The sequence below is a fragment of the Phyllostomus hastatus genome, unplaced genomic scaffold, assembly GCF_019186645.2.
Source record: "Phyllostomus hastatus isolate PE091 unplaced genomic scaffold, TTU_PhHast_1.1 phas_scaffold_585, whole genome shotgun sequence".
NCBI classification, from domain to species: domain Eukaryota; kingdom Metazoa; phylum Chordata; class Mammalia; order Chiroptera; family Phyllostomidae; genus Phyllostomus; species Phyllostomus hastatus.
The window spans coordinates 13,821,977-13,844,317 of NW_025334037.1; the positions used below are offsets into that span (position 1 = coordinate 13,821,977).

Below are 22,341 nucleotides of genomic sequence, written 5' to 3' on the forward strand. Positions count from 1 at the left end.
TTCTATTTATGTCTGTTGACACTTTATTCTTTGTAAGTGAAATGGCTTTCACTTTATACACTTAATTTTTAAAGCATTTTTATTTTAATATTAAGTGAGTTTAGTATGCTTCCTTTCCTCTGCACCATCCCACAGCCACCAGACTCCTTCCAGGCCGTTGTTCTTTGCCCTACTGCGTCATCGTTCCCTCCTTTAAGCCCATGCTCTTTCCTGTCTACCACTCTCTCTGTGCTTCCTACCTACCTGTCTCCAGGGTACTGCTTGCTTAAAGACTTTCACGGCTTGCTCTCAGATCCCCATTCCCACCTATGAGCATCTCCAGTCTCAACTCCATCCATAAACATCCAGGGAGGCACTATGATAGAAAGAGTATGAGTTTTTTTAGTTAAAAATGATTTAGGGTCCAATTAGCCGTGTAACCTAAGCAAGTCGCTTAATCTCTCGAAATCCTAAATTTCTCATCTTAAAAGCACCAGAGTAATAAAATAGCCATTTTATGGCACATTTCATATGTAGTCGACATTCATACTTTTGTTAACTTTTGAGAATGACTGTGATAGAGATTAGAAGTAATGTATCTACAATGATTGTTAAAACTCTTTACAAATAATTGGAAATTAAAATGAAACAACAGTCATTATTTCTGACAGCTTGACCTTAAACAATTCTAGAATTAAGGTTCTGGCCCAATAACCATGACTGACTTCTATTCACCTCTTTCACGAACACAACTGCGTTTCCTCTAGGTGCGGGAGATCAGCACTGGCCGATGTCGGAAGTCTTTGGGAGCTTTAAAAGCATACTGGCGCTGGGTTTTGTCCTGAGATTTAGATTTAATTTCTCTGAGGTGGAGCATGGCATTAGGATATTTTTACAGCTCTAAGATGTTAAACTAAATCAATCCTCTTGCTTCACTTGTCCAGCTCTTCCCCCCACCCCCCTCCTCCTCTGCCTTCTCTCCCTTGCTGAAACCCATCTGGATCCCTGCCGTCATTAACTCTCCCGTGTTCTTGCAGCCTGCTTCTTGCATCAGACACCACCTTGTCCAGCCAGAATCCCAGAGTTAACTATGCATACCAAACTTTTCACCACCAATTCTAATAAAATGATTAACGTTTGCTTGCCACTTTCATGGTTTATGGATACTTTTCTTAAAGTTACTGATTCAAAGAGTCCTTGACAGATTTCTGTTTCTTTGTGACATTACATTTTCAGACCCATTAGTCAATCCTCAACCAACTACCAGTTCAATGCTTTTTCTCATCTTCTCCTATCAAGAATCAGGTTAAATTCATAATACTCTTCTGGAAGAAAGAAAAATGACCGAATTGAGACATTAAAACTTTTAGTCCCCCATCTCACATTTAGAATCTATAACTTATTTTTTAGAATCTACTCTTTAACCCAGGGGGCTAAATGTGAGCCAGTGGGGTATCTCTCACTGATGACTTAGGGCAGTGTAGTGTTTTATTTCACTGTGTATTATTGGAATTTGAGTATATGTAGATGGACTAAGAACTTTCTAGTTTAGGTTAGGCTCCAAGTTTTCTTACTGTATTTGTAGTAGGCCACATACATTTACCTATCAGAGAGGTTTGAGACTAAAGATGGACTTTAAATGTGGTGTTATTTTCAGTTAGGTTTTGTAAGCTTTTAAGGCTTGAGGGCCAAGCCATTATTCTGGTTTGTCTTGAGTATACTTAGCTCATATCCAACCATTTGTTAAATTGATGCTGTTGGATAATCGTTGGACAGCAGGACTGAAAGGGTGTTGGGAGGCAAATAGGATAGTCACTTCAGGAAGCAAACATAAGAATCTGAGTATGTTCATCTTAAGATTAAACTGAAGAACTACGGAAAAGAAAAATGTTTTCTCAGGAGTTTTGTTCAGGCAAAAATTAGGTTATAATAGCAATATAATTAGACTATGAAACAAAAATGGTCAAAAGGAAGTGCAAGTTGCTGGATGGAATCACGTGTGTTTGGCTGTCTGGGGTCTCGGGAGAGCCATCTACATCAGGTGCCACCTGCTCCGATCCAGGAGTGGGAATTCTAGTGTGGTGTTGGGTTGTTTAGAGATTTTCAGTTTCAGATCTCTAAGAGGCTGAGATGACCACTCAGGAGTGGATGTCCTTTTTAAATGAGAAACATGAGTACCCTTCCATGTAGTGCCACAAGGGTGGAGGGTGAGTTAGTAATACCCAATGTGGCCCTTTCCATCAGGACTGGAGGGCACCTTTACAGAGATGGCATTTCCAAAAGACAACATCTCCAGTTTGGAGATCATGATGTAGGATCTCCATCTCCTGGATTCTGTAATGGAAAGATTCCTGCAGGAACTTGGAGTTAGTCTGAAGGGCCCTATAGGTTCTTTACAGTAAATCAGGAGGTCTCCTTTCAGGGGTGCAAGTTCATACATTCCTTGATCTAATCTCATGGGTCTGCTGGTGACACTTTCAAAAGGTGACAGTCTATGTTTGCTGACAAGAGTCCATCTTACGTTGAGCAATGCCAAGGGAAGAAACGTAGGCCCAGGCAGATTAGAGGAATCCACCAGTTTTGCCAAATGAGTTTTGATTACCGGTTTAGCCTGCTCTATGGGACTGGAGGACTGGGGATGACATGCACAAAGGAAGTGTTTCAAAACCAGCCAGATCTTACCAACAGAGTGTGTAATGTGTCCTGTGGTGTGAGTTACCCAGTCACCACAGACTTCTGAAGGGATTCCCCAAATAGGAGAGCTTTTCTAGGAGTCAATTTACTTACGGCTGAGGCTGTGGTTCTGTGGCATGAGAATACTTTCACCCAAGGAGAAAACAGAGAATGTAGTACAAACACATCTTTGTATCCTTGAAGGCCACAACCAAATAAAATTAATTTTCCAGGCCTGAAAGGGGCCTAAACACAAGGGAAAATGCCCAATACAAGTATGAATGGGTTTTCCAGAGCTGTACTCCAGACAAATTTGGCTTTTTATTTATTTTTTTTTTAATTTTTATTTTTGTATACCTGGGAAGCTGTCTTGGAGATAGCTTCAAGCACTATTTGGTGTTTTTTTTCCCTCTGAAACCACTTTGTCCATGTCCCAGTGAGTTCAGCTGTGCACATATCGTAGCATATGATACTGTGTGTGATCTGGAGGAACTGTCGGTCATTCAGACCTACCCGTAAGTTTCTTTTAGGGCCAAATGTACAGCCTTTTTTCTAACCATTTTTTTTTGTTTGATTGAGCAGCTAAATGCTGTGATCCCATAATTTCATGTTTTATGTCCCCAATTACTTCAGCTGGTGGCAGAGATGTCTCCATTAGGGGCCATGATTGTTTTAATGCTGCTAACTTAGCAGCAACAACATCAATCAAGTGATGACCACCACTTTTCTTCGTGATTGGCACCGAACATCCAGGACATTTCATGGTTGCCAAAGATTTGGGTAATTGGATCACCTTGAAGAGTTCTAAAACATAAGAACTTTTTTGAACATTTTTGTGTGAAAGAAGTCAAGAACTTCTCTCTGTTTCCAGAGCTTACTGATGCCATGGGCAACACCAGAGGTGTGCCTGCTGCCAGTATAAATGTGAGCCATCACACCTTTGGCCAGATGGCAAGTTCAGGTCAATGCACAGCACTCGCTTGTTGAGCAAAAGTTGCCTGAGGCATGGTAGCCTCGCTCTTTTCCTCCCACACCCCACCATAGCCCTCTCTGGATCCTGGAGAAGAAGCACCTGGCATTTCTTGTCATTCCCAGAGAAGACTTTATTTAGGTCTTTTAGATGATTTTGAATGTGCATGTACAAATCAAAAGAAACAATAAATAGTTTGCCACTACTGTTGACCTTCCCTTGCAGCATCACTTTGATGGGCCATGCTACCAAAAGTCTGCTTATTTAATCCAATGAAAAAATTTACTTCCCTTCTAGGAATGCACACTGATAGCAGGGTATAGAGATAGGGAGAGCAGAGTGTGAGAAAACAAAATTCCAATTGTATAAATTTACTGTGAATTTAAATAATTTTAATAATTCAATAATATGGTGAAAATGCATCAACCCAAAGAAGAAAAGCAAGGGTGAAAGAGTGTAATGTGGCTGAGTACATTATTATAATAACAATAATGTTATTATCATTTCTAGCTACAGTCTTCCTGGAGTTTTGGAAAAGAAGAAGAAGTACACTGACGTATACTTGGGATCTCATTGAATGGGAAGAGGAGGAGGTAGGATGTTAGGAAAACAGAAGATAAGGAAACTGGGATGACAAATTATGCAGAAAATTGTTCACTGCCCTTGACATATAAATCAAAAGCAGCTAAATGTATTAGATTTTCCCTTGATGTTTTTTTTTACTAACAATACTTTTTATTTAATGAAGATAAAAGAGATCAATGATGAGGTAATATAATTTTTTTTCAAAGCATTTCTATGATGTTTCCTTAAACTACATTAGTGGAAAATTGGTCTGATTAAAATATATAGGTCAGGGTTTCTTTGGAAAGTAATTTGCCTCTTACTTTTTCTTTGCTAAGATTTGATATAAAAATAAGCCAAAAAGCAGGAATTTTGTATCAATTCTTGGGTAATTTTAAAATCTTCTCCCTTTGATATTTAGTAACTTGCAGTTTCTTTCATAGGAAACGCTCCGTCCCCAGTTCGAAGCAAAGTACTACAAGATGGAGAGAGTGAATCCCATCAGTGGAAAACCTGAGCCTCATCAGCCTTCTTCAGACAAAGTCAGCCGTCTCCTTGTCTCTATCTCAGGGATATTCTTCATGGTAAAGCATCGCCATTGCTGTCAGGGTGTTTTGGGATCCCAGGGTTAGAAGGCAGCTCTAGGATAGGTACCAACTTGTTTTGTGATCCTGATGATGCAAGAGACCACATCCTGTTCAATACTTTGGCGCTCCGTACTATTACACAAAATAAAACTCACAGCAGGTCATGGAGTAGTGACCAAGGGAGTTTCTGCGTGCCCTTAGGTAAAACACCCTATGGAAGAAACAAAGATTACCTAAGGTAAAATGGAAATTGCATGAGTCACCCTGATGAATGGGTTATCTTGTTTTAAAGCCAAGTATTCCATTTAAAAGTGGAAATTTAACAAAATTCTCATTTTAGTGTGATAACTTTATCACACTACAACAACTTAAATCTTATACTATTTATTTTGACTGTAATGTAACTTAGTTCCTTAATGGAAAAAAATTAAATGTATCTATACTTTCTTAGAAAAGTAAATTTTTTAGATCTTGGGAGCAGTGTATTAGATCCATGGTTTTGCCTTTGTTTTGTTAATTGTGCAAAATATGGTTACCTCCTCTTGGTCCCCCGAACTGCAGATCTCTTTGGTGATCACTGCAGTGTTTGCAGTCGTGGTGTATCGCCTGGTTGTCATGGAGCAGTTTGCATCATTCAAGTGGAATTTCATCAAACAACACTGGCAGTTTGCAACCTCTGCAGCTGCTGTCTGTATCAATTTTGTAATCATCATGGCCCTGAACCTTGTAAGTGTTTACAGTTTCTCAATAGGTACAAAAGGGAAGAGGTGTCTGTTTCCTTTATACTTAGCTTGTACTTAGAGGAAACCAAAATAAGACCAAGCCATGTCTCTGGCAAGGACAATTGAGTTTAGCAGAAAATACTTTATCCGTGTAGTTCACATGATAGATTCCTTCAAATTAAAATCAGTGAGCCCTGGCTGGTGTGGCTCAGTGAATTGAGTGCCACCCTGCAAACCAAAGGGTCTCAGGTTTGATTCCCAGTCAGGGAACATGCCTGGGTTGTGGGCCAGATCCCCAGTAGGGGGTGCATACAAGTGAACCACACGTTGATGTTTCTCTCCCTTTCTTTCTTTGTCCCCCTTTTTCTAAAATAAATAAATAAATAAATAAAATCTTTAACTAAAATAAAATAAAATAAATGATTGTTGTATAAGGGGGGACCTCCCCTGAAAAACCCAGAATTACCTTCTGGAGGGTGGGCCCTTTGTAGTACAGGCTTCCCCTCAGTAGGTGAGTGTTCTAGGAACCCATCTGTGTCAGTGTGCCAGCTGGCATTGTCAGAGGTTGTGTGTGGCTTCAGTGAATTTTTTTGAAGACTCTTTCAATGTGTGTGCCCATTGCATGGTGGGTGATTTACAAGCACTTATGCCCACAGTGCACTGAGTGTTCAGCAATTTTTGACCAAAAAACACAGCATGACCTGGCATGACCCTCCATGTCCCATGCTCCCTATTAACCCAAACCCTCCCTGAGCAGCTTTTTTTTGTTTCCCAGTGAAAAAGGTCCTCAAAGGGAAACATTTTGCCCATGTGGAAGAGGTAAAACAAAAAACTACAGAAACACTAAAAGGCATCAAAATTGAAGAATTCAAAAACTGTTTTGATCGGTGTAAAAAATGTCTCAACAGGTGTAATTGCATCAAATGGAGAGTATTTGGAAGGTGACTGAAGTTTAAAAATATAGGAATAAATACACAATTTTTTATAAATAAGTTTTGGTTTTTTGGTCTCCCTTCATATTGTTAAAATTCCTTTCCCTTTGAGTTTACAGTTTGATTAGTGATAACTTCATTCATAAATGTCCAGTGTGTGCTAGAAAGCACTATATTCCTTTCATTCAAGTAAAAGATTGCTTGGATTAGAAAACCATTCCCTACAAACTCTAAGTCACAGGTGAATTTGGTGGAAAGATGTAGGAAAATCTGAAAGTGAAGGACTTTTATCACCAGGGCCTCAGGTGAAATAGAATGCAGTCAGACAACCACTCCATTTTTCTTTCCCTGGGACTAAGCAAAAGAAAAATTTTCTTCCCTTCCACTTCCCTCCCTTTCCCCCTCCCCCACCTCTTTCTTTCTGTCTGCCTTCCGTTCTTCCTCCTGTGTCAGTGCTTCTGTTTGCCCATCTACTCCGTCCTATCAGGAAGATGACCGTCTGTGCCTAACCGTGACCTGTTTTCCTCGTCTCGTGCTATGTGCTGCGGCACTTCTGTTTGTGCTCTATTCTTTGGCTCTAACTACAAAACCATACTGGTCAGCTTTCTATAGTTCATTTCACATGGATCATCCAGTTATTTCAGTGTGCTCATTTCTCAACAACAGCATCCAATTGGTTTTACCATTGCACACAGCGTGTGCCTCGTGAACCTACGGCTGAGCGGGCAGCATCAGGCCTGGGCCTACCTACCCCTTCAGCAAGGTCTATGGATGAGGGTCTGTTTTCTCTGGGTTTGAAGGGAAGAGACAGTGATTGGCACCTTTAGGATAATATCTTTAATTCTCCCAACAACACCACAGGCCAGTATTCTCTCCATTATGTAAATGAGGGAACTAAAATTGGAAAAGCTTAAATACCTTACCCCAAATTATACATATAGTGTTAGTGCTGATATATTGACATCATGAGATAATTTATTGTAGATAGATTAGCAGCACTCAAATAATGATGTTGATATTTATATCTAAGTCATAAACATTTAGTTCCGAATGTCAGTTGACACTAATGTCACATGCTTAGCCTGGAGAGATTTAGGGCCATTTGCTATTAAACGTTGAACTAATCAGGAAGGCCTTGACAAAAAAGTGAATGGTCACTTGTAATCAATGAGTAAGTTTTAATGCAAGGATGATAGTTAATAATATTTTCTACTGGAGTCTGCTTTCTTCAGGTTCATTTTAATTTGTAGAAGGAGAATATTGATTATAGTATCTTCAAACAAGCCATATACTATTTTAACTTATGCCCTTGGCTTATGGATTAAACTGAATAATAAGCACTGAAAAAAATACAGTACTAAGAAAGGGAGGCTTAGAGGGTAGTATAGGTTGTGCATTGCACAAAGTCACCACATTGAAGGAGAGCCATTCATCCCACAGTCATTGTAGTTTTTTTTAACACTTATGATAATACTCTTATGGTAGATAGTGAAAGGTCTTATTTCTAACAAAATCAGTATATCATGACAGTTTTCCAGTGGACAGAGGTTATTGTGGGTAGCCCCATTTTCTGAGGAAAAGGAGGCTAAGTATTTGATGCGTTTATTTCTAGGTAACAGTAGCAGTCAGCCAGCCTGACCTTGAATTGAATTCCTTTCTTACCCTTAGTAAGTGGGCTGACATCAGAATGACTGGTCATAGTGCCGCTCTCCATTAGCTTATCAACCAGCGGGAAAATAAGACTCAAGGCACAATGGGGACTGCCGCATAGTTGCAGCACGAGAAAAACCTGAGTAAGATGAGAAAGAAGCCATCAGCTGCATCCGAAATGAGGTGGTGGGATTGCGGTAGTGGATCAGAGGGCTCACAGGGAAGAAAAGAGGGTGCTCACTCCGATGAGCCCAGAAAGAGCAGGTAGCGGATTACCATTTGAAGAATTCAACCTGCAGGTGGACAGAGACACGGAAGCGCATGTTGTCTGTCTTGAGGAGATTGAAGGAAGTGTCTGCGAAACGTACATTTATGAAAGATTGAAGAAAATGAGATTAGAAGAGGAGGTCAGTGCCTAGCTGTGGCGATCTGGAGTAGCACGTAATATGAAGAATTTAAGCCTCATCTCCCCCCCTCCTTGGGCAGTGGGGAGCCATCCAGGCGGGTACTTGATTAGCCACCAGTCAATTTAGCAGATACATTTACCGATGTAAAAGGCATCACAATATTAGAATATATTACAATGTAGTTGCAATGCTAATAAATTTCTACTCTCAAGAAAAAAAAACTCTAGGGAAAAACTAAATGGTCCTCATCTAAGGACCTTATAAAATGAGATGTTCTTTTTTCACTTTTAAATAAAAGATGTTTTCCTGTGTGCTAATTAATTCAGAATTTAGACAAAGATTTAATGCTTTTTGAGCAAACATAAACCTGATTTTAAAAATGTATGTGACAAAGATAGTATCAAGAATCAAACTAAAGAGCAATTATAGCCACCCAGATAAAAATTGCAAGTATATATCAAAATGTTATCAGAAGAGACCACTGAAAAGTATAGGTGATTTTTATTTTCATAACATCTTATCTAATGTTAAATGTATATTTGTATTTTCTAGATTTTCTATGATAAACTTATGTGGCATTTAAAACTAGGAAAAGACAATGCTTGATATTAATTTCCAATATTCTAGTTTAAAGAAATCATCAAAACTGGTAGTCCAGGATTTATGTAGAGGATTCTTATCATAATATTATTTGAGAGCAAAAATAGGAAAGAGACTCCCTAAATGACCAAAAACACAAAAAATACATTAATTCACATTCTATGGAGTATCATAAAACCAACTAAAATGCTATTTTAACATTATTTTTAGGGCATGCAGTTACATAAAAATTATATATAATTGCCCTTGATTCCCACTGGAACACATCTACATTTTGAGACAATAAGGAATGAGAAGAAAATGTTAAAGGTGGTTATCTCTCAGTAGTGGGATAATATTTGACTTAATATAATATTTTCTGTTTATTTAAATATTTACCCCTATAGGTAGGTTTTGATTTATAATTAGAAAAAAGTAACCTTTATTTTTAAAACATTCTAGCATTTTGTAAAATTTGGAATAAATTAGAAATGGAATGTGCTTTGCTTTTACTTTATGTATAAGTCACCCATAAACCCACAGCCACGAGGTAGCAACTGTGGATAACTTTTGAAATTCTGTTTTTCACCCAGTAAAGAAAAGGCTTATCAGTAGCTAGCAACATTCAAACACACACACGTTCCTCTGTTCTGTCTCTCCCTGTCTCTGCCCAGCTCCCTGAGCGCTGCCCCGGCTCTCCTAGGTGTGTGTTGCCAGTTTCTCAGAAATGTGCCTGCCAAAAAGGCAGTGAGTGGGCCTTGGACACAGAGGCAAAGCAGAGATTTGCTACCTGTGTGATCCTTGCCATCTCTTGTAACATCTTGGAACTTCAGTTCAGATCTGCTTCTGGTGCATAGAAGGCATTTGGTAAATCTTAACTTTCTTCCAATTTGCTCTCTGTGAAAAGAGAAGCACATATACGTTGTCAACATATAGTCTGTCTTTTTTTTATCAAATGTATGTCTAAAACACAAGAAAATTTGAAATTTCTATTGGTTCATATAGAAATCCTGGCCACTATACTAATGTCTAGTATTCCTCCTCGTTCATTTTTAATGTCTTAATTTTGTCTTCTCCTTTTTCAAGTCTATGATCTTCATCAGTTTTGAACTTTCAGTTACAGAATATATATTGTTGATGGTATAACGACGTTAAAAATATTAAGAAAAGTCATTTGACTCAACCTCAGATGCCGCTCACCCCCATTCCTACCATAAACTAAGTGTACCCATTAAAAGTAATCAATGTTAATGGCTTCATGCCTATTTATTCCCCACCCACCCATCATTTATTATTGCCCTCAAGAGAGTACCCTGTGTTCCTGTGTTTGGCAGTTTGTTCCAAAGACCTACTTATCTTTGAAAATTCTTGAGTGAATTAATGAACTTGCCTAATATTTTTGAAGAAATAAGAACACGAAGAGGCCGAATGTGGTTAATTAACTTTTGCTTGGGAAGGCAAGCATGACTGCTCTGGGAACAGGACCTCCAGGTCCAGGGTTCAAACCTCAGGTTTTAACCCAAGTTCTTTTCAGCTAAACTGAAGAACTTGTGATCAAATTTACATTTGAAAAAAAAAAAAGAGCTTTTATCCTCAAACCTTCTCCATATAAAAAGCACTCATATTGCAAAAATTGAAATCTGGCTAAGGTTTCCATTGGTAAACCTTCCACAGACCCCACAAAACTGCCTTGTCAATATGATACCTTTTACACACATACAGTTGGATGTATTTACATGATGGTTCTTCCTGGACTATGGTGATTCTGGAGTTGACAAGTCACTCTGCAAGGACAGATTTTGTGGCTCATCATCATGTCTGTGCCAGTCGGCTAGCATCAGGGCCTGAGATGATGCAGGCTCCAAAGTACCCCAGAAAGCTTCGCAAGAGCACTACTTCCAGAGGTGGATGATCTTCCTTTGTGATTTATAACTTTCTTCCAAATGTTGTTGTGATCCACTGGGGCATCAGCTGCAAACATTGCCATCCCAGACTTGCAGACAGGTTCTTGGTGCTAGGTATTAAGATGAAAACTGTAAATAGTTTGTGTGACAAGGCATAGCATAAATAGTACAAGAAAGCCATTTAACATATTCTGACTTTGTTATGTACTTAGTGTTACCTCAAACAAGGTACCTGACACTTTAATTTCTTCTTCTGTAAAATGAGGACCATTATACCTGTTTGATAACATTGTTTTAAGGACTAACTTAAATAATAATATATATAAAGTACTGCTTGGCACCTCCCAAATACTCTGAATGACACATACTTAAATAATGTTTTCTTTCACTCTCAGGGAAGGCACTGAGTTCAGTGCCAGAAGCACAGGGCCATTTAAGATCTACTTATTGATTGACACAAATCTATCTTATCCTTTTTGGAGACCCTTCTATAAACATCTGATGATAAATGGAGAGGAGAAAAGACCATTTTACAATCAAGATAACATTGGTGTTCATGAATTTAAGCTAATCTTGTCCTAAAATTCATTTGCGTGTATAGTTGTTTTTTTTTATATATAAAGTCCTACACTAGAGAAAGAATGAGACTATTGTACTCAATGTAATCTTTCTGTCTCGAGATAACACTTTAGATCTTAGGGAGAGGTAGATTTAAATCATGGCTAAGATGAATAATCACAATAGCCCTATTGAAGAACAGGCAGGGAAGGTGAACAACTTTTAAAGTGTCTAGATACCTACCTTTTAATTGTTCATGCCAGCAAGGAGGGTTATTGAAATTTATAATCTAGAGAATAATTTGTAGAATTATAGGTTTATGTAATAACATTTACATGCACACACATATGCCCACAAACACATCTCACCCTTCTTTCTGTAGCAAGTGTACTTTCCCAACTATATTGACTTGGAATATAACAAAATATGCTTTCCTTCCTTGAGTCTGCATGAGTCATGAACAGATCATGTCAGGGCAGGGAGAAGGTGGCAGAAGATGAAAAATATTATAAAATTCTATTATGAATGTGCCTTGCTTGCTTATAGACTCAACACATTAGTCTTACGAATCTTGTGTCAAATAGCCAGCAAACCTGTTTTGTTCCTCAGGAATGCGTATTTGTGCACTGTCTTTGTCAGAGTTTGGAAAACATTTTATCAGTAGTAAAGAAATCAACCTTCCACTTAGCCCTCCAATGTAGTAAAAATACTATATAATTTGGGCATGAAATACCAGGTCTGCCATTCACTAGTTAAATGACTTTGATGTTTTTCTCAGACTCATCTTTATTTATAAAATGGAAATATATTTCTTGAAACAGACTTTGTTATTACAGAAATCAAGTGTGACTGTATATACACATATTTACAACACTATATTATGTGCATATATGTAAAACACTACATAGTAACTTTAAAAAGATGCTTCTACCTAAAATGTAGCTACTTTGTACAATACACAGATGCTTCTTTGAGTATGTAAATAGCAGCTTTTCCTAAAGAAAATAATAGTAGTGACTATTGTTCTCATATTACAGGCTTATGAAAAAATTGCTTACCTTCTCACTAATTTAGGTAAGTCCATTTTTCTTCACTCCTTAGTAAAAGAACACTTTATATGGGAATATCAGTCTGTAGTTGCTTTATGTACATTAGTATTTTTAATATCAACTTCAGTTACATAATTGCCACTAGAAATGAAAGAAGCAGCACAGGATGTTGGACTACGTCACATAACTGTACAAAGGCAACGTATGTAGTTACAAATTCTCCAAACTAGAAGTCATCAAACATAGTTCTTCCCATGTTGGAGTGCTGTTTCCCCTACCTTTTCAGTTCTTTGATCTCTACAATATTATTTTGCCTTTATTTCTCAGTTGGATACTACTTTTGAGACCCAATGTCACCATCTGCCTTGGCTTAATTCTTGTCCTGATACCTGGGAAGTAAATTTTTTGAGACCTTGTATATCCAAAAATGTATTTTCTCTATATTTTAACTTGATTGTTGGTCCCTCTGTTTGGGGGTCAGAGTCTTTAAGACAGAGCTATTTGAGCAGGAATCCTTTATTGTTTGGGAACTCACCAGGGGCCAGGCACTAGACTTAGCATTTCTCATTCATCATTTTGTTGTACTGTAACCACAACTCTATGACAGTAGGATACTCATTTTATGGATTAGAAAACAAGATAATTAAATGAGTAGAATTTAAAAGCAGACATGACAGGCTCCAGTTAACTATGGTGGAATAACTGTATCATTCCACTGTGATATGTTTCTTCCCCTGTAATGCAGTTACAAGGACGAGTGATGATAGAAGAAACATTGTATGGAGGGGACCAATGGGCCCTAGTTCATGCTCTGGGGCTAAATGATAATATCACTTGGACATTATGTAACTATGACCAAGTTCTCTCCTCTCCCCATTCATTACCCTCCTCCTCCCTTTCCTTCCCCTCCCTCTGTACCTCTTCCTCTTTCTGCATCTCAGCTTCCTCATTGGTAAAATGAGAATAGGAACAGTTCCTGTTTCATCCTGTTGTCGCTGGCTGCCTGGCACATGACAACTGCTCAATAAGAGGGGATGATGGTTCATTGATCTGAGCTAGTCTCTTCATCTGGATAATGAAGCACTTGAACTAGGTTGCCTCAAATCATTCTTTTAGCTCTGATTATTCATATTCATTTTCTTTTAAAGTACTTTAAACCCAGGATGACAACAAATCTAAAAAAGTGACTTGGGGTACCATCACTAATAGTAGGAAACAGAAGAGTGACTTGTGCTAAGGACCAAAGCAGCGCTTCTGTGAGCAAACACCGGCCCTCCCGAGTGCTCTCCCTGGCGCCCACCAACCAGGCAGCTGTACAGACGACCCCCAGGCCCTCCTATTTCCGGAACCTGCCGGCTTTGGGCTTGAAGTTCCCTGGGACCTAGTCCCTCTTTATTCTGTCCTTGGCTCCTGCCTATATATTGGCCTACTTTTTTCTTACTAGATTTCATCTAATTTTCTTCCTTTCTTGAATCCTTCGATTATATCACAGTAAGTTAGATTTACATATATAGTTTTTGTCATTTATGTGGATGCCCCGGTAAGAGCAGAGGGTGCAGTTCATGCTGCCATCTTCTTCCAGTCTCTCTCACCACTTTTTTTTTGGTTTTCTTTTGTTTTAAGAATCCTGGAACCATACCATGTGAGAGTTGACAGGTTCTTTAAATCATATCATCTAAATTTCTCATTTTATAGATGATAAGACTTATTGCAGAAAATATGAAGACACCTGCCTGAGATTACCAGCAGCTGTGTGGAAAGCTGAGATAAGAACTTGGCTCTTCTGCCTGATGTAGCCCCTCTGTTTTCTCTACCATTTCACTAAGTGTGCACTCAAAATACTCATCCTTCAAAGAACTCTGTGCACAAGTTAGGTCCCTGTGTTGAGCACAGCCAGATAGGGTGAAAGGTTGATTTCATATCTGTGTTTACTTCTAAATGACAATAACAGAGAGGATCCTGGAAATCTTTATATGTTAATAACAGGCATCAAATTTTCGTAGTAGTGGGGACATCTGCAGATTGCCCCACTGGACCCTTTCATCAGCCCTGTACAGCAGATGTTATCATTCACATCTCACCGATGCACATTGGGACTTAGAGACCCTGACTGCCTCACAGACCTGGGAAATGACCGGACCAGAACTTAAACATAAAGATTCTGATTCTGTATCCACATTTCTTGTCCTTCACCTCAACTATGTAAACAACACCCTGTATTCCTCTAGAATATCCTCGAACAGAATCGGAATGGGAAAACAGTTTTGCCCTGAAGATGTTCCTCTTCCAGTTTGTCAATTTAAACAGTTCTATCTTCTATATCGCTTTCTTTTTGGGGAGGTAAGTCAGCTTTATATACATTATCTTTATAGAGTAAAAAAGATTGTCAACAATTTCACTTGCAGTGTGTTAACAAAGGTGGCACTTTTCTTATGCCCGGCCTTGGAAAATGGGGCTAATCAGTTTTCACATATTTTCAATCATAAGATTTCAGTATAGTGCTTCCAGCTCTCACTACCATTAAAGTTGGCATAAAAAAATAAAAGCTATTTGCCATCCATGGGTTGAATTATGACTCTGCAATCTTCAGTAATGGTTTTGTTAAATAAGAAAATAATTTTTGCATAACCCTAGGTCACAGTTCCTTAGTGTGGAAACTTCCACTACCTTCCATGTTAACATTTTTTTCCTATTTTGGCTGTAAAACATGGAAACAATATTAGACCACGGCTTCTTGTATGCCATTTGATTAACACCCCAGCCATTGCCATGGAAACATAGTTGAAGCTATGCCCATTTAAAATTAAATTGTTTACCACATTATATTAGTGTTCTTTAGCTAGGTCAACCAGACATTAAAACTCTAGAGGTGAAGGCAGAGAATTTCATTCAGTTGGTTTGTACTTTCTCAACCCATCAGTATTGAATTCACACATCACTTTTTCCTTTTTATGTCCAGTACTTTGATGTGTGAGCATGACCTAAGTCAACCATTCAGAACAAGTTACATCAGTGAACACTCACGTCTCCCCACACTTGTACTTGCGATGCTTTAGATGTTCTTCAGTCAACCCACATAAATGCTAATGAATTAAAAATGGCTTTTTACAGATTTGTAGGCCACCCAGGAAATTACAACAAACTCTTTAACCGGTGGAGACTGGAGGAAGTAAGTAATGTAAGGGTGGTTGTGGGGATATGCATGGATGTGGGCCAGTGACTGTGGGAGAAACGGGGGTGGAGAAAGAGGGAGAGAAGGTAAGTACAGGGAATTTCAGGCATGCTGAAAATGCTAACCTTGCTTCTTAATACTGCTTTGCTCTTAATTTAACCTCTCTGAATATCTCTCTCCTCATCTGTAAATTGACAATAATAATACTTGGGTTGCAAAGCTGTTCATAGATAAGAAATAATGTGTATAACAAAATTAGCACAACCCCAGGCCTGTGGTAGGTACTCAATAAATTTTAGTTGCTATTTATCGATACTCTATCTCCACAACTACCCAAATATTATTCTGCTGGCCAATGACAGACTAGGGCTACTCAAAATCCCAGGTTTTTGAGAAGTCCCCAAATCAAATGTGCAGTTTTTTTCATAGCTCAGAAGAGTGATTGAATCTGCTAGAAGGCTTTTCATCTACCCAGTTGAAGTGCCCAGCTGGAGTTAACAACGGTAGTGTGGGGAACAGAGTCGTTACAGGCAGGCAGGTCTGTGTATTAATGCCACCAATGATTTTGTGTAATTGGCTATCCTTATATGAAATTGTTGGAAGTCATGATTCTTCTTTGAAAGGGCCAAGGAAATAATTATAATACTGGTGTCAGGAGAAGTGTTTTATAACCATTCTAGACATTTTCCACAATATATATGCCATAGATAGAGCCATATTTTTCAGCAAGGGGTTATTTGCTTTGGAAAAAATTAGTGACATGAAAAAATGTGTGTTTACAATAGACACTAAACATCCTATAAATGTATCTGTGAAAAGTACACATAATGAAAGATAATGAATTCAATCATACAACAAGCATGCATTGACAAATCCTCTGTTCTAGGCTCCTGCTGCAGAGCAGGGGGTATACGATGAAGAAGCCCCTTTCCTTTCTTTGACATTGTCAATAGTCATGAAGAAAAGAATGTAACCATGATATCTAACAAATATTGTGCCTTTTGCGTCTGACAGTACACATCTTAATTTTGTCACACCCAAATGCATGACCTCACATATCTCTAAGCCTCAGTTTTTCCTTTTGTAAATTGTGACATAAATGGCTATTTCAGTAGTAGAGGTGATAAGCACATTAAATTGGATCATGCATGTGAAATCCCTGGCACAAATAATGGTAGTCATTATAAAGACAGATAAACAACACTGCACTGTAATTTAGAACAGTTATGAACAGCTATACTGGACTTCCCTCATATTATGCTATAGTATTTTATGTAAATAAAATACTCACATAGTATTTTATGTAAATCTACATAAAATGTTAACAAGAGCTAATTTTTAATGAGGACTTACTATATGCCAGCACTTTCCAGCAATCATTTCTAAGTGTTTTACATATATTCATGCATTTAAGTATCACAGAAAATTTACTCTTACACTGATTTTACAGATGAGAAAACAGGATCTTAGAGAAGTTATATAAGTTGCCTCCAGTGAATGAAACATACTGATAGACTGATGAAGTCATCCATTTGATACCAGTGTGACCCAGGCAGCCTAGCTTTGGAGTCTGTGCTCTGAACACTGTCTTTCCAGCCACCGCTGGGATGGGCACAGACCCAGTCGAGAACATAGTGGAAACTAACTTTCATGAGAGATTGCTGAATGATTGCTAACTCACACGGGTGAACTGGATTTGGAGTAAACATATAAAGTAGGGGAAGTGAAAGGATCATGGGTATTAATCGGAGTCTGATAGTCCTGTCTGCTGCTTAGCTTCATCATCAGTGCAGTGGAGATGCCAACACCCATCTCACCAGGTTCTCGTGAGCAGCACAGGTGGAGGTACCCAGCTTTGGGTTGTCCATGGTCGCAGGACTGTGAGTGGTGCAATGGGAGTGACAGCCTGGGTCTCCTGAATGCTCCTTCATGCCTAGCTCCTTAGCTCCTTACTCATTCTAAGTATCAGACCTTTTACCAAATGAATTTTCGATTATGGAGGACTAGATTTAGCTCAAGGGAATCATCATGTGAAGAGAGTAGACTCACAAAAAATGCCAGATCCCTTTCTCTGCCCTATAAATCACAAAGCCATTGGGGCATCATTTCAACAAAATTATAGATGGTCTGCCACCCAACCTTCCAACTTTGGCCTACTCTTGGGGACAGTGACTCAATCACATGGTTCTCTAATAGTCTTCGTTTTTCTTCCCCACGTAATAACATGCTTTGATAAACCAACCCCTCAAGGCAACAAAAACGTTTGGTAAATAGGATTCATCTTTAGCATTATGTAAAAAAGCACTGGATTTGGGTTCAGGAGCCAACCCTTTTATTCCCATACCATCAGTTAACATTGCATGACCTCCAATAAGTTAATTTGCCTCTTTGAGACTCTCTGCAAAAATGAGAGCATCAGCGTGCAGCTGTGATCTTTGCTCTGCTTCTGTAGTTCAGTAATTATTCTGCCTTGGACAGTCTATCAACCCATTTATCGTATCTGTGTGGCACAGTTCAGGGGGTCCTCAATTCATCCTAGAGAGAAAGGGCATGCTTAGATGGGAAAACCTAGACTTCTCCACACAACAAAAATCGCCACGGCCTAACACTCTCTCTGGCTCAGATTAGAAGTTTTAAATTACTGGGCTGAAACTGGAAAATCAGGCTTTTCATGTCCTAATTATTTGTTCTCTTTGAAGTCCCACTGCTACCGATTTGGTAGAAATAGAAACTGCGGATCAAAGCTGTAGAGTTGATCATCTTTGTGAGCAGGACATGAACCCATTTCCAAAGAAACACACCCACGTTTTTCTATCCAAAACTTTTTTATAGTGCGTTGTTTTCAAGCAAAATATACTGATTGCAATTTCCATTATAATCATACTTTTGTTTGTATGCGTTTCTAAAAATGCTATTTTTAAGACGTAGAATTTTTAAAAAATTTTATTGAATTTATTGGGGTGACATTAGTTAATAAAATTATATAGGTTTCCAGTGTGCAGTTCTATAACAGATCATCTGTATGTTGTATTGTGTGTTCACCACCCCAAGTCAAGTCTCCTTCCGTCACATTTACCCTCTTCAGCCTCACTGTACCCTCTTTGCCCTCTGGCAATCACCATATTGTTGTCCGTGTCTATGAGTTTTGTCTTTTGCTTAACGCCTTCACCTCTTTCACCCAGTCTTCCTCCCAGAATCTCCTCCTCTCTGACAGCTGTCAGTCTGTTCTCTGTATCTGTGAGTCTGCTTCAATTTTGCTATGACCATATCAACCTGAATGTACCCAATCTTGTCAATGCTAACTTCAATTTAACATTGAAAAGTGCAAAGGATCACGGAGAAGGAAAAATTTGGATTATACTGACAAAGTATTTTGTGGCATGCTTTTATCACTTAAAAATACGTTAAGAGTATATGTAGATACTTCATGAAGAGGCGGAGCTTTAACATCTGCCCCCATCTTGAGAACGAGCTAGATTAGTGATTGACTTCTAAAGACAAGACTGGGGCCGGGGGGGGTGGGGGGTGGAGAGAATGAGTAACTCCACAGTAGAAACACCTGCAAAACACTAGATCCACCACACGGTGGTTAATATCACTAGTGATGTCATATGGATATTATGTAGCCCCTGATGTCATGAAAATTCCACTCTTGTGATCTGCCTCCATCCCCAAAACACATAACCCCAGTCTAAACAAGTGAAAAACCCAGATTGGGGGATTTTCCACAGGATACATGTCCAACAGTCCTTAAAACTATCAAAGAAAAGGTGAAGGGATTAATCAAAAGAATATATCACATAAACACAAACAATAGTGTGGTGGTAGCCACAGGGAAAGGGGGATGAGGGGAAGTAGAGGTGGGCAAAGGGGGGATGGGGGTGGAAAGAGGCTTTGCTTGGGGAGATGGGTGCAGGATATGGGGTACAAATGAGGTTTTATTGAGCTGTACAGTTGAAACCTGTTTGGGTTTGTGAACTAACGTCACCCTAATTAAAAAGCCTTCAAGGACATGAAAAACTCAAAAACTGTCTAAAGCAGAGGAGACTGAAGAGACATGACAAATACATACATTAGGGTATCTGGATTGAGAAGGTATAAATTGAAAAACTGAAATCTAAGTAAAGTCTAGGGTTTAGTTAATAGCAATGCACTAATGTTGGCTTCTTAGCTTTGACAAATATACCTTGACAATGTTAATGACAATGGAGGGAATTGGGTGAGGGGTATGTGGGAACTCTCTGTATTATCTTTGAAAATTTTCTACAAATTTAAAATTTTCTGGTATAAAAAGCTTATTTTTAAAAAATATTATAAACATTTTGCCATAGAATTAAACACTTGTCTGTCTCCTGTTAATAGAACTATAGTATTCCAGAACATTTACTAAGGTGATCATTCCTGACACAGAGTTTGGCAGTAGCAAGTGCTAATTAAAAGTTAGATTTGTAGCCCTGGCTGGCGTAGCTCAGTGGATTAAGCGTGGGCTGCAAACCAAAGTGTACATGCACATTGTACATCAGCAACTGCACATTGATGTTTCTCTCTCTCTCTCTATCTCCCTCCCTTCCCTCTCTAAAAACAAATAAATAAAAATCTTTTAAAAAAAAGTTAGATTTGTAATGGGGGACAGAAGGGGAAGCTGCAAGCCCAGGAACATGAATAGATGACTCATGGGCACAGGCAATGGGGTATTGACTGTGGGAGTTGGGGGGACGGGGTGAGGAGAGCAACAGGGAAAAGGCAGGGCAACTGTAATTGAACAACAATTGAAAAATAATAAAATAAATTTAATTTAAGACAAATAATGGCCATGTTAAGTGTAAAAAAGTTAGATTTGTTGTTACTGCTGTTATTCTTTTGATTGAAGTTCTGATGTAAATCCTGAAAACTCCCCTATCTAGTATCCTCATTCATGCAGTTTCTTTCCTGTTCTTATTTTCTATATACATTGTGGCCATGTGACCTGGCTTTAGAATTTGCTTTACAATTCAAAGGTGGGTATGTTCAGGCCAGCTGAGAAGAGAAGGATCATTGCTGTTCTGGTTCTGTTCCAGTGTCATCCGAGTGGCTGCCTGATAGACCTCTGCCTCCAGATGGGAGTGATCATGTTTTTGAAGCAAATATGGAACAACTTCATGGAGCTGGGATACCCGTGAGCACTATCTGTAAAATTGCCTTTTATATAGTTACAAAGAAGACAGATAGAGGTAGTGAGCGTATTCTTAAGAATTTGGGCTTGGCAGTCAGGTGAGGGTCCCGTTCTCACTCTGCTCCTCACTAAATGTGTGACCGTATATATGGGAATACAATTATCTGATATTCAGTTTTTATATTTCTATAAGGGGATCGACAGCTATATCCACTGCAAGAACAGTTGTAAGGACTGAAGGAAATACTAGATGTAGAGTAACTGGTACTCTGTTCAACACATTAAGATACTTGTTTTTCTTAAAATATTATTTTTTAAAGATTTTATTTATTTATTTTTAGAGAGGGGAGGGAGATAGAGAGAGAGAAACATCAATGTGTGGTTACTGGGGGTTATGGCCTGCAACCCAGGCATGTACCCTGGCTGGGAATCGAACCTGCGACACTTTGGTTCGCAGCCTGTGCTCAATCCACTGAGCTATGCCAGCCAGGGCTGTTTTTCTTAAAATATTATTGATGGTACATGTTCTTGGGGAGAAAAATAACTTTCTGATTTATTTTCACTATCAAAAGTCCAAAACTGTTGTTATTTACTATAGACTCCATTTCCACTATGCCCCCCCCACAAAAAAAAGGGTAAAACAAAGATAAAGTCAGGGATGGAAGAGGTTTGTACTCCATGTTACACGTACACACACAACACACCAATCATCAGAACAAGATGATTGTAATAACATCAAATCAAGACCACTCTTTTGTCCCTTAGGTAAGTTTTAACTGTCTGTGAAATGCTGACATGAAAAGATCCTGAATCTCCACTTTTTCATCTGTTAAGTAGGGTATCCTTCAAAATATAGTAAAATGCACTATATTTCAAACAAGTTGGTATGATAGCTCTGGGGCCTAATCAAAGTTAAAAACATGACTGTTTGGAGGAATTTCCTGACTATGGGGAAGAACTGGTTAGGTGATAGATGATTTAAATAGTTTAGGATTAGTCATCAAATTATACCATGATTCTTTCTCCCTGCTGGCCCACAACTGGCACTGGGACATTCCTCAGCAGAGACTTTGGGGCTGGAGAGGGGACATTAGTCTGGAAATCTGCCATAAAGTATTGTGTTAAATCACAAACAGTCTTAGTATGAAAGCACCAAGACCTTATTCAAATTCCTTCTCTACCCCTTGCTAAAAGGTGCCTATAATTTACTTGGCCTCACTGAAACCTTATCATTTTTATGTGTGAAGTAAAGGATTAATAAAGATTGATTGAGACGACCATATGCTCATTAACTTCAGTAAATGACAACACCCTTTTGTGAAGAGATTTTTATACAGATCTTCAATATTCACACCAGATTAAAATGAATCTTTTCTAAATGAAGAGAGAATAGGGGATGGAGGATATGGGAGCCGACTCTATTCCTCATACCCCTTCCTATCC

The 22,341-nt window shown here is 38.7% G+C and overlaps 1 protein-coding gene across 2 annotated transcripts in view; it reads left to right on the plus strand.

The window, feature by feature from the left end:
* ANO3 (anoctamin 3) overlaps window positions 1–22,341 on the plus strand; it is a 288,737-nt gene that overhangs the window by 250,217 nt on the left and 16,179 nt on the right. For both annotated transcript variants that reach the window (XM_045825477.1, XM_045825478.1), the window contains 7 exons: window positions 4,133–4,215; window positions 4,630–4,770; window positions 5,335–5,499; window positions 12,563–12,599; window positions 14,803–14,914; window positions 15,686–15,743; window positions 20,804–20,901. In XM_045825477.1, the coding sequence (XP_045681433.1) occupies window positions 4,133–4,215; window positions 4,630–4,770; window positions 5,335–5,499; window positions 12,563–12,599; window positions 14,803–14,914; window positions 15,686–15,743; window positions 20,804–20,901 (694 nt within the window). The remainder of the gene's footprint in view (window positions 1–4,132; window positions 4,216–4,629; window positions 4,771–5,334; window positions 5,500–12,562; window positions 12,600–14,802; window positions 14,915–15,685; window positions 15,744–20,803; window positions 20,902–22,341) is intronic.